The 13,362-nt window shown below is 39.7% G+C and overlaps 1 protein-coding gene across 1 annotated transcript in view; it reads left to right on the top strand.

The window, feature by feature from the left end:
* Positions 1-13,362, top strand: part of LOC149286950 (cGMP-dependent protein kinase 2-like) — a 60,812-nt gene that overhangs the window by 31,451 nt on the left and 15,999 nt on the right. Inside the window, exons 7-12 of the mRNA XM_089493566.1 lie at positions 6,432-6,526; positions 7,670-7,735; positions 7,853-7,951; positions 8,135-8,279; positions 8,936-9,072; positions 9,717-9,806. Of these exons, the coding sequence (XP_089349692.1) occupies positions 6,432-6,526; positions 7,670-7,735; positions 7,853-7,951; positions 8,135-8,279; positions 8,936-9,072; positions 9,717-9,806 (632 nt within the window). The remainder of the gene's footprint in view (positions 1-6,431; positions 6,527-7,669; positions 7,736-7,852; positions 7,952-8,134; positions 8,280-8,935; positions 9,073-9,716; positions 9,807-13,362) is intronic.

Here is a 13,362-nt window from a genome sequence, read left to right as displayed (position 1 = left end):
CTATCCATCCCCCTATAGCCCCAACCATGGTATGCTTATCCTTAAATGTAACTTCTGGCGATTGCCCCTTTACTCTTAAAGTTACTCTGATTTCTCCTTTTTCTTCTGAACGTCTTTCCTCCCTCTTATAAAATGTTAATTTCCTGCAAGAAATAACATGTTAATGTCCCGATCCACGGGTTTGTTTACTTTCTTCCTTTTTTTTTTTTTTTTCATTTAGTATCATCTCTTCTTTTTCTGAAAAACAAATACTTTAAAACAAATAGATTAGCATCATATGTTACAACAACAAATGAAAACAAATCTTGAAGACCACACTAGTTTTATTCTGTTTTTCAACTCTTTCTTTCTGTGCCTTAATAACATGGTAGGGAATCCAAGGCTTGATATAGTCTTTCCTAACATCATTACCTCTTCCCTGAGATCCCCACCTAGTGTAATTAAAACAACTCTTATCTACCTGCCTCCAACTATCAACCATGGGTCTTTCCTGAACATCGTGTTCTTTAGCAGAGTGAGAGTGGCAATTTCTGGCAAAATGTCCTACTTTACCACAAGCAAAACATTTAAAGGCTTCCCTTTTACCTGTGGGTCCTTGAAATTTATGTTGTAGCCTGCTCTGATACAACTGTCTCTGAAGCGAGGGGCTTAATACAGACACAGGCTTTGCAATGATTTTGCTGTGATTTCGGATTATTTTATGATTAGCATTACTTTGCTTCTCCTCTAAACCTTGCCCATCTATTTCAACTGCAGCCACAACATCATTTCTTTTCTGTAGCTGTACATTTAACTTGTTACCGTTAGCTGTGCAATGCACAGGATCAGCCTCCCTCTTACTGCAGGCTGCCAGGGTCCTAATCTCCCCCTCTGCATCCCTCAGCCTCTGAGTAAGGCACTCATTTGCACTACGCAATTCCTCAATTTCTTGCAAAGTCTGCTGGTTGCTTACACATAAAGCTGCAGCATTCTGTGCAAAAAGCTTACACTTCTCAACTTCAATGTTTAAACCTAGAACTTTTGCTTCCAAAAGTTCTTTTTGCTCTTTCATTGATTTGTGCTGCTCCGCTATCCAACGAGCAGCAAAATCCAAAGCAGTTTTCACTCTAAGATCAACAATCTTATTATTTAACGCGTTATACATCTCATCATGCTTCTCAGATTTTACTTTAATTGAAACATTCAGCTCTGCCAACTTATCCTCCTTTGCTTTCACAATTTCTTCTAATCTTAAACAACAAGAGAGTAGTCCTTGCACAATGCAACCTTTTCTTTTACTCTCCGACACCTTTTTTTCAAATAATGTCTCTCCCAAAAACTTCTGCAACATCTCCCATGACTGTTTACAGTCCTGTGGGATTTCATAAGGACCACCATGTCTCTTAATATAATTCAGAAGCCATTTCTTAACATTTTTAGAATAAGTAACTTTTGCATCCTCCATGTTGCATGTCATATTAAACGAACAAATCACAGCAATATAATATAATAACAATTATACTCACCACACTCCAGGCAGACTCTGTAAAGTTCTTCTGGCCAAGAGTCACGGCACCAATATGTTGTATATACTTCTCCTCTCTCAAACCAATACCACCAATTGATATGCGTGGAGAATAATCCGCTCTGCGTTGTGTATTAATGATAAATGTAATACCCTTGTTACCTCCTCCAAGAACTACATATAACCGTATCCCCTTTTCCAGATAATATATATGTCTAGTTCTACTAAGGTTTTCTACCTGATATTACAATAAAACAGCCAACCCAAGATTCTTACCAGAGAGAGAGCTTTAATTAGAATCTACCCAGATTAATGTTACAGCAAAGACAAAACCAGAGTTACAGTGATATACAGATGACAATCATTCATACCACTCACAAACATCCCATCTATCTAATATCTGCTGCTAAGTGTGTATGCTGTGTGGGTGATGTGCCAAAGGTGAGACTCACCAATCCAGTCTCCTTCTATGTGTTTCTACAATGTCTTTTTAAGGGATTTCTCTATTGATGTGTAAATGAGGTCCCTGTCCTCTGTTCCCAAGACCCCACCGTGTGATGTTATTGACTTGCTATGTTTCCCATGCCTATCTCCAGGTGATGCATTTCCTTCCTTCTCTACATAGTATGCAGGTGTGATATCTTCTTACAGCTGTCTTTCCTGTTACTTCCCCCCTAAGTGGCTTGCAGCTATCATACATACATATATACACATAAACTTAATCAAGCACATATTAATTACAGATATACATACTTTGTATTTACCCCAACAAACGCGTTTCACCAATCGGCTTCCTCAGGTGCATGCCGGTACAAAGAAGAAACTCCATTCCCCAGAAGGGGCTCTATGGGCTTCCCAACAGAGGAACCTATTGAAGAATCCACTTTAATGAATTTAAGTATTATTTTATTTAATTTCCGCACATATTGTGGTGTCGTTTATAAATTTTGCGCAGCACTTTATTTCTTTGTTTTTAGGTATTTGCATTAAATTGGTTGTGATGAGCACATAATATTGCATATCAAATTTTTCAGAAAAGGAAGTAGAAACTGTATTCACTACCCCCTCTCCCCATCTAATTATCTGCCCCTTCTCACTATGTACCCCCTTCTCACTATGTACCCCCTCTCCCCTTCTCACTGCCTTCCCCCCTTTCTCACTATGTACCCACTTCTCACTATCTATCCCCTCTGCCCCTTCTCACTGCCCCCCCTGCCCCTTCTCACTATCTACCCCCTCTCCCTACTTCTCATTATTCTTACTACCTTGTTGCTGGATTCCTGCGGTGGGAGCGGGAGGTGTCCGTCTTCCCGCTCTGCCGTGGTGCGCGCTTCACAGCTGAGCCGCGGAATATGACTTCATATTCCGGCACTCAGCATGAAACGCCGGCACCGTGACGGAGTCGCGGAAAGTGAGCGGTGCCGAGCGGTTGCTGAAAACTTCACGAGCGACCGCTCGGCGCCCCTGCCCGGGACTTAAATTAAAACATCGGGTTTTTTTGTGTGTTTGTTTTTAACTTTATTTAACATCCTCCATGTTAAATAAAGTAAAAAAAATGTATTTAACATGGGGAAAGTTAAATAAAGTAAAAAAAAACACACACACAAAAAACGATGTTTTAATTTAAGTTCCGGGCAGGCGTCCCTGCTGCCATGGCGGCCGCACAGGTCGCACACCCCTAAGGCCGGCCCTGTTATTATGTATAATATATATATATATATATACACTGCTCAAAATAATAAAGGGAACACTAAGATTACACATCCTAGATCTGAATGAATGAACTAATTGTATGACATACTTTCATCTTTATATAGTTGAATGTGCTGACAACAAAATCACACAAAAATTCTCAATGGAAATCAAATTTATCAACCCATGGAGGTCTGGATATGGAGTCACACTCAAAATCAAAATGGAAAACCACACTACAGACTGATCCAACTTTGATGTAATGTCCTTAAACAAGTCACAATGAGGCTCAGTAGTGTGTGTGGCCTCCACGTGCCCGTATGACCTCCCTCATCAGGGCATGCTCCTGATGAGGTTGCGGATGGTCTCCTGAGGGATGTCCTCCCAGACCTGGACTAATATGTGCTCAATCGGATTCAGGTCTGGGGAACGGGCGGGCCAGTCTATAGCATCAATGCCTTCCTCTTGCAGGAACTGCTGACACAGTCCAGCCACATGAGGTCTAGCATTGTCTTGCATTAGAAGGAACCCAGGGCCAACCACACCAGCATATGGTCTCACAAGGGGTCTGGGGATCTCTGAATAGCAGAAATAAAATGTGGTCACCTTAGCCTTCACTGGTAGAGTGGTCGCTAGTTTGCTGTGATGCCTCCATAACGTCTGTGCCCCCAAATGGCTTGTCTGTGCCATGTTTGCACCCAAAAGGCTTGTCTAAGCCATCTTTGCCACCGAAAAGAGGAGTAGAAGAGGAAATACTGGTGGTGCGGGGAGGGTCATCTAGGTAGAGTGGCCCAGATGATTTGTTTTGTAAGTGGCCCCAAAACTACAGGTCACCCTCAATATTCAGATGGTGGGCTCTGTCACAGGCAGTCAGACAGTGCTCCAGTCTTTCAGGTAAAGTCCATACAGTGAAGGAAAAAAAAATTTGATCCCTGCTGATTTTGTACGTTTGACCACTGACATGATCAGTCTATAATTTTAATGGTAGGTTTATTTGAACAGTGAGAGACAGAATACCAACAAACAAATCCAGAATAATGCATTTCAAATAAGATATAAATTGATTTGCATTTTACTCAGTGAAATAAGTATTTGATCCCCTATCAATCAGCAAGATGTCTGGCTCCCAGGTGTCTTTTATACGGGTAACGAGCTGAGATTACAATCACTCTCTTAAAGGGAGTGCTCCTAATCTCAGTTTGTTACCTGTATAAAAGACACCTGTCCACAGAAGCAATCAATCAGATTCCAAACTCTCCACCATGGCTAAGACCAAAGAGCTATCCTAGGATGTCACGGAGCAGCTTGGACCATAGTCACCAAGAAAACAATTGGTAACACACTATGCCGTGAAGGACTGAAATCCTGCAGCGCCCACAAGGTCCCCCTGCTCAAGAAAGCACATGTACAGGCCCGTCTGAAGTTTGCCAATGAACTTCTGAATGATTCAGAGGAGTACTGGGTGAAAGAGTTGTGGTCAGATGAGACCAAAATCGAGCTATTTGGAATTCACTCAACTCACCATATTTGGGGGAGGTGGAATGCTGCCTATGACCCCAAGAACACCATTCCCACCATCAAAAATGGATTTGGAAACATTATGCTTTGGGGGTGTTTATCTGCTAAGGGGACAGGACAACTTCACTGCATCAAAAGGACGATGGATGTGGCCATGTATCGTCAAATCTTGGGTGAGAACCTCCTTCCCACAGCAAGGGCATTGAAAATGGGTCGTGGATGAGTATTCCAGCATGGCAAGGTGGAGGTGAGAACACACGGCCAAGGCAACAATGGAGTGGCTCAAGAAGAAGTACATTAATGTCCTGGAGTGGCCTAGCCAGTCTCCAGACCTTAATCCCATAGAAAATCTGTGGAGGGAGCTGGAGGTTCGAGTTGCCAAACGTCAGCCTCGAAACCTTAATGACTTGGAGAGGATCTGCAAAGAGGAGTGGGACAAAATCCCTCCTGCAATGTGTGCAAACCTGGTGGCCAACTACAAGAAACGTCTGACCTCTGTGCCAACAAGGGTTTTGCCACCAAGTACTAAGTAATGTTTTTGCAAAGGGGTCAAATACTTATTTCACTGAGTAAAATGCAAATCAATTTATAACGTATTTGAAATGCGTTATTCTAGATTGTTTTGTTGTTGTTCTGTCTCTCACTGAACAAATAAACCTACCATTAAAATTATAGGCTGATCATGTCTTTGTCAGTGGGCAAACTTACAAAATCATCAGGGGATCAAATAATGTTTTCCTTCACTGTATAGATGTTGGGTCACATAGTGTAGGTTAGCATGCACTTATTGAATCTATTAACTAAATTACTTTATTGGATTTATTTAATAATTTATTTAATAGCAAACCAAAAAAGGATGCTTGTTAGCAGCAATGTCTTACCTAGCAAATCATTGCACTGTTCCACTTAATTTATTTAAGCATCTTAAAACTAAATGCAGCATTAGAAACATAATTTCTTTTATCATGTAAAAGTTTGCCTCATTTATATATTTTCAAGGAATGCTTAAGACACAAAAGCAGACATTCATATGTGTTGTTTTTATGTAGACTTTTGCTTTAGTATTTACCATATTCAAACAAAGTAATTCTTTGCCTACCTAACATAGCATCTAGAATTCAAATACAATAAAGATACTTTGTAAATTGCCACCGAGAGCCTTGCCAGCTTTCTACAGAACCAACACTTCTGGATCACATGCAGAAGAGCAAATTGCCCTGTCAGTAAAAAAGGGAGATAAAACATTTTTTAGATATATAAATGAGAAGAGGAAAGTAAAACAAGGATTAGTTAGATTAAAAACAAAAGAAGGAAGCTATGTAGAAGACGACAAAGATCTAGCTGAAAAACCGTGAATGTCTGCTTTTGTGTCTTAAGCATTCCTTGAAAATATATAAATGAGGCAAACTTTTACATGATAAAAGAAATTATGTTTCTAATGCTGCATTTAGTTTTAAGATGATGATCTATAATGTTCATCAGAAAATGGGGTAAAAAAAAACAAACTTATTTTGGGAACATGAGGTTTTGGTCAGTAAAAAGTAAGTTGAACAGTCATTTTTCATATAGCCTTCATTGTAAAGCATTGTGAATTTAACATTACCAGCCCACTGTAAATCTTGTTTTATCTAAACACATGTTTGATGCCGATATTACACCTCACATGCAGTATAATCTAAACTATACGGTTTCATATAAATAATATTTGTCTTCACAGGTAATGGTTACGCAGAGTACTGAAGGGTACCATGAACCCCAATTAATTAAAACACTAGAAAAAGGAGATTACTTTGGAGAAAAAGCCCTTATCAGGTTTGTAGATTATGTGCTACCATATTATTTCAATTGATTTCAATTAATTAGTCCCACAAAGATGATTTGTTATCCTCTTATGTGTATGTTTTTCTCTGTAATTGTGTCATAATACCAACAGCAATAATCTACCCTCTACAATCATTTTTTTAATATCTGTCAAGGACACAAGTGGCGTAAGAAAAAATGCTAACATACTAACATACCGTAATTACATAAACACTAATGCACACACACAGTAATGTACTTACCGTATTTGTTCAATAATAAGATGACCCTGAAATGGGATTGAAGATCGTCAAAAACAAGAAGTTAGCCTTTAGTAAATACAAAAATACCCAAAGTGAGGAAGATAGACAGATCTATAAGATTAGGCAGAAAGAAGCAAAGCAATTTATAAGAGCTGCCAAATCACATGCAGAAGAGCAAATTGCCCTGTCAGTAAAAAAGGGAGATAAAACATTTTTTAGATATATAAATGAGAAAAGGAAAGTAAAACAAGGATTAGTTAGATTAAAAACAAAAGAAGGAAGCTATGTAGAAGACGACAAAGATCTAGCTGACTGTCTGATTACAATTGAAAATTAGTCATTTGGTAGATGTGAGTTTATCAAGGATGAGGTTCTACTTCAGTTGTCTAAGGTAAAGACAACTAAGTTGATGGGGCCTGATGGGATACACCCCAAGTTATTAAAAGAGCTTGGTGGTGTACTAGCAAAACCGTTAATGGATTTATTTTACGAATCATTGGTAAGGGAAGTCGTCCCAGGGGATTGGAAATTAACAAATGTTGTGCTTTTTCACAAAATAAGGCAGTAGGAATAGGATTGTTGAACATTTGGAGTCACATGGGTTTCAAGATCAAAAGCAACATGGGTTTACCTCAGGAAGATCATGCCAAACGAATCTTACTGATTTTTTTGATTGGGTGACTAAAATAATTGATAACGGTGGTGCAGTAGACATTGCGTATCTGGATTTCAGTAAGGCGTTTGACACTGTCCCACATAAAAGACAATAAGTCTTTGTTGATTTTTGGGTTAGGTATGGGTTTGTCTCATGCTGTAAATATTTCGGTTTTCAGTTTGTTTATTGGTTGAATGTTAGAACCTCTTAATACCTTCATCCTCTTTATCCATGCAGTGATGATGTCAGGTCAGCTAATATAATCGCAGATACTAATGTGGAGTGCCTAGCCATGGACCGAGAGTAAGTAGCATTACAAATAAGTAAGTAGCAGTACAAGTGAACATCTCATCCTTAAATGGCTTGTAAAGTGCAATTTGTTAAAGACTAGTTAAATACATTAAACTTTGTATCACTTAGGATGTTTAATCAAACTGTTGGAACTTACGAAGAGCTCCAAAAGTACCTTGAAGGTTATGTGGCCAATCTAGCCCTCGATGATGAAAGAAGACATGCAAAGTAAGCCTTATATACCGTTTGCAGCTACTTTTATTTCTATCCTGAAATATATTACCTAGTCATTAAAGAAGTAGTCTAGCATTTCACATGGTTTGTTTTCCTTCTTCTTTAAATATTTGTATGTAAAACTCATTCATGTTCTGAATACATTTGTATTAATGCTATGTTCTGTACATTTTCTAGGGGATCAACAAATGGACAACATGGGACAGCTGTTTCTTTGGAAATGATTCAGATGAAGGAAAAACTTTCTAGATTTTCATCTCCTTTTGAGAACCTAGACGTTATCACTACTTTGGGTGTCGGAGGATTTGGAAGAGTGGAACTTGTAAGGGCTGCTTCATAAAACATTAAAAAGAATATAAACATTTTTCACATATCTATGGTACACAGCAGAGCATACATTTTGAGTGCCTATTCCACAAAATTTTTATGGATATTTCTGCTAAAACTCAGATGAGCATTGACCCAATAACCACCTGAACTGTTACTCAATGTCAGTTATCACTCCAACCAGCATATGTTTTGAGGATGACCACATATGAGAACAGGTCAATCAAGCATACAGCATGCCAATCCATCCATGCCATCTCTACCTGTTTTAAGAGAATGCACCATTGGCGATACCTAAGCTTTGACCTTTTTCAGAAATGATGTACAATGAAAAATTGTTTATTTGCAAGCACCAACCACTGAACCAAATTATCTATTAAAAGATAGGGTAATTCCCATCTATAGTTTATTGAGGGTAGTGTATGAAACAACAAAGGAAAAATAATAAACCCAGCAGAATATATTTTAATCATGCAGCATTGTGTTACGTGATCACGTGGCCAGGTTTTTAAAAAAAAAAACCTTTTCTAAATTGCGACTGTGGTGGTGGTAGTACAACAGTGGTATATGTACTGTATAATTTGACAAGAAAATTAAAACGCCTAGTCCCAGTTTTGTGGATGTGGAATTAAATTGTTTATTTTTTTGCAGGTAAAAGTAAAAAATGAGAACTTAGCATTTGCTATGAAATGTATCAAAAAGAAGCACATAGTAGAAAACAGACAACAAGAACACATACATTCTGAAAAGAATATTCTAGAAGAAGCCCGTTCTCCATTCATAGTAAAGTAAGCAAACCATTGTATGTTAAAGGTATAATCAATTGTAGACAGTGTACATAAAGGTGTATGTTTTTAACATGTGTTATAACTGAGCATATTTTCTTGTGTTAAAACCATAACCCATAACCATTGAATGAATAACTGTTATTTATAAATGTAAATTAAACAGTCTAAATTTCAAATTGTGTTTAATAATTTCAAAATTAGATTTATCCATTAAGCTCAAGTGGCCAGTCAAGGGAAAAGGTTGCTGGTGCAAACTCTCACTAGCAATCATATATGTACATGCAGCTAAGTGAATGGACCACAATGTGTAGAGGATGTAAGTCTTACTTAGTCTTACTGTACTCAGAGTGTGCTAGTTAAGTGAAACAGCCTCCCAGCAGTGGCAGATGCTCATACAGTGAGGGAATTTAAACAGACATTAGATGTATCCTGAATCTAAAATGAGGCCAAGGACTGATTAAGTTTGAGTATTTATAGCAGAAAGGTCAAATGGTTCTTGTCTTATTCCATATTTCTGTTTCTACTAGCCCCGGATGGATTTCACCATAGGTAAATGATAACCATCCAACAATAATGCACGACATATATGTATTATATTTAGTATATCTTAATTTATGCTTGATGAAAACATTTTATTTTTTTAGGTTATATCGTACTTTTAAGGATAATAAGTATGTGTATATGCTCCTTGAAGCATGTCTTGGAGGGGAGCTTTGGAGCATTTTAAGAGACAGGTAAGAATTATGGGTATCACTTGAGTTTTAAATCTTTTTAAATGAGAACATTCCTTAAAACAAGGCCTTGCATGGAAGTGAATTTTATGTTTTTAACCTGCTGATTGATATATAAATGGTAGTTAAAGACTTCAGAGTTCTCTTCATGAGGTACAAGGGAAGCAATTTTACTATTGATTTCAGTGAACGTATATTGTTTTTCCTACTGCGTTACATTAACCATTTACACCAGCCTCTTTCACCTGCCATCCTACTCCCCACCAATTCTGATCAAATAACACTTCACATCTGATTTCTTTTGAATGGCCTCACATTTATTCTGAAAAAATGTAAAGTGGAATAAAAAAATAAGTAATTCATGTAACACATTAACAAACCATGTGTTGACAATGAACCCTAACCCCACCCTCCAGCCACTAGCTACAAAGCAACAGCTTAGAAGCAACTACACTTCCATCACATTAATTGCTCTCTTACAAGTGCACCTGGAAACCCACATAACGGTTACTACTTTCCTCAGTACCCAATATTTTGTGACTCCCTGACAACACCACGGAAGAAGATTTGATCGCCTTAAAATTGACCCTGACCCTTCCAAAACACTCAAAGCACATTCCGCACCATTTTGAAAACCTAACCAAACGATGTCCAAACCAATATTATTAAGCTGCATCCCGTCATCCAACAACAACCCACCAAAATCCTGCTGATAATGCAATTCAATTCCCATTATGAGCTACAAATCATGACACTGATTTGTTGTCCTTTATGCGAGCCTTGTTAATAGTCCCAAATGACCGCACCATCCCCCATACCTCTTGTGGGACTATCTTAGACCAGTCCACCACCAAACAAAGGAAACAAGACCACAACCTTAGCAAATCAAGCTTAATGTCCTTGATTAACCGTTGAACAGGTACCATCCACAAGTCATTTCCACCAACAATCACCAGCACAAGATCAGGACGTGTGACCACCTGTGTTTGACACAACTTTTTGGAGCATGTTTTGCCAGACCATATAATTCAATGCACCTGCACCTCAGTGGAATATTAGATACTGCCCAAAAAACCTGAGAATTCATACCAGTACGCATCCTCTGCCTAAGAAAAAAATGAACAAAAACAAACCGATTACTACAACTCCACCCCAACATCAATTTTATCTATTGCAAAAATGATATACAAACGTAAGATCTGAACCTTCGAGATTTACAGCATCCTAAGTGCATTATCGCCTGCTCCAACAGACTCCACCTTGCTGCTTCAGTGGCAGTGCCAATGCTAAAAGAATGAAATCTAAAATCCTGCTGCAAGAGCTCCAAACTCTGTATGCATATTTGAACACTACCCATAAATTGAAAATGAAACAAAACAGAGCCGGACTGGACACACAAAGCACTTTGGCACAGCACAGAACTACCCAAAAACCCCTACCAGCCTTGTCTGTTTTGGAGTGCTGTGTCAAAAAAGCTAGTGAAACCTCTGATGCCTATATATTCTTAGCTAAGGTACCACCAGCCCCAGCTCTGTTCATCCTAACAAGCACATCCTAAAAAAAGTGAAAATTGACCCCCCATCAACATATGCCTTACCAAAAAACATTTGTGCTCAAAATTAAAAAAATTCTTCCTTGGAGAATTGGTAATAAATGTACCATTTTTAAAGAAATCATGAGTAAGCAGGCAAAACACATTTCTTATGGGATTCATATTCAACTATAGGTTATACCAGAATGGCACAATCATAAAACAAAACATGGCAACAAAGCAAAAAATGAAATGACGCCTGTTCAAAAGTCTGCATCCCCTTAGTTCTTAATACTTTGTATTGTCTGCCAGTATTTTCTGATAACATACCATCAATTTTCACAAGATTCTCTGTGCCTTTAGAGCTCACACAACCTGTCAGGCCCCTGACTCACCAAAACGCTAGACCAAGAGCTCTCCTCAAGCTGCATCCAAACCCAGATGCCCGATCCTCCGTCCGGGGACCATGCGATTGCAGAATAGGCTGCATTCCTGGCACCTTGCGGAAAGAGTTGCTGATGGTGGAGGGGCATGTCCTGAAACCTGATGGGGTATCTTCCTTGAAGGAGGCAGGGCCAAAGGCGGGGGATAGTAAAGATGGACAGCTCCACTCTAAGAGTAGATAATATGAGGGGGAGGTGCTCTAGGAGGTGAGGAGTCAAAACCTAGCATAGCTATAGAAACCCCCAGCCCTGCTCAAACAGTGCTTGCACTTTGACCAAGCTGTGCTTTGTTCCCTGTATCCTGTTTCCTCATATTTGCTTTGCTTTATACCTGTTTCTCTGAGGATTCCCTGGCTTTTTTGAATTTGTGATATTCTTCTGCCCTTGACCTTGGCTACGTTATCTGGACTATTGTATGATTCTACACTGCTCCTCCAAGCCATCTGGATCTGGTAAAATAAATTCTTGTTTGGAGTACTTTTGACATTCCTTGCGTTTGTTTCCTTCACTGACTATCCCTCATCTCTCTTGTCTCTTTGTGTTGTGCTCTGCTCGCACCAAGCCCTGACACAACCCCAAAACATCAGTGAGCCACCACCATGCTTCACAGCAGGGATGGTATTCTTTTCGCTATAGGCCTTGTTGACCTGTCCAAACATAGCACTTATGTTTATGACCGTAAAGCTCTATTTTAGTCTCGTCACTCCAAATTACTCCCACTAACTAGCTTACCTTTCATACCACCCATACTAACCACTGGACCCCTAATACACCCACAGACAGAACAGGCATATCAAAAGGAATGAAGCAAAAGTAGAAAGATCAGACCCACGTGGCCACTCATCAACTGACTTCGCCACACTCTTCCCACCATCTGCAAGTCTTGATTGGTCAGCAGAATTTGCTGTCGTAGCTCCAGCATCTTCCAGCCCAGCCTGGGGAGGCTCCAACAGTCAAGTGGACATAGTGCAGGTTAGAGCCACTGGCACTCACAGAAGCCCCAGCAACATCTGGCCATGTTAAAGCACATGGCCTGTTTCTCCACTAAGCCCTGTTCTGGCCTACAGGCCCTTTCCGCATTCCACACGTCTGCTCTTTCAGAACACTGGAGTTGAGCATCCACCAAAGTGCCTCCATCCCCGTCACAGGAATTGCTGTCACAGCCTGTCAAAATGAGATCTGCTGCTGAGCACTCAACTGCCAACATAGGCCTAGCTTCTAGTTTGATGCCTTATGCAAGGCCTGCATCCCCTCTGTGCCTACATTAATCTCGCCAGAACAGCGGGGGAAGTAAGGGGAGACCCAGCAGATGGAAAGGACAAGGAGGAAGAGCCATAAAGGGAGATAGCTAAAAATGCCTACTAAGAAGATACTGTGAGGGAAGAGGATCCCTGGACTCTGAAGAGTGGCAGCTACCCACAGCTACCTTCGATCCGTAAAAGGCTTGCCCTGCCGAGTGACGTGACGCACGCTGTTTACTGACTTGGGCTGATGCTCGACATCAAAGGTGGACTTAGCCACTCAGAAAGCATAGACATCATCTTGCTTCATGACTGCACCACTGAAGCAGGAGTAGAAGCCGCCA

This window comes from Sceloporus occidentalis, unplaced genomic scaffold, assembly GCF_023333645.1.
Source record: "Sceloporus occidentalis isolate IW3139 unplaced genomic scaffold, rSceOcc1.0.p SCAF_65, whole genome shotgun sequence".
In the NCBI taxonomy this organism is placed as follows: Eukaryota; Metazoa; Chordata; class Lepidosauria; order Squamata; family Phrynosomatidae; genus Sceloporus; species Sceloporus occidentalis.
Note: the sequence above shows the minus strand (reverse complement) of the source record. Positions and strands in the feature narration are given on the sequence as shown.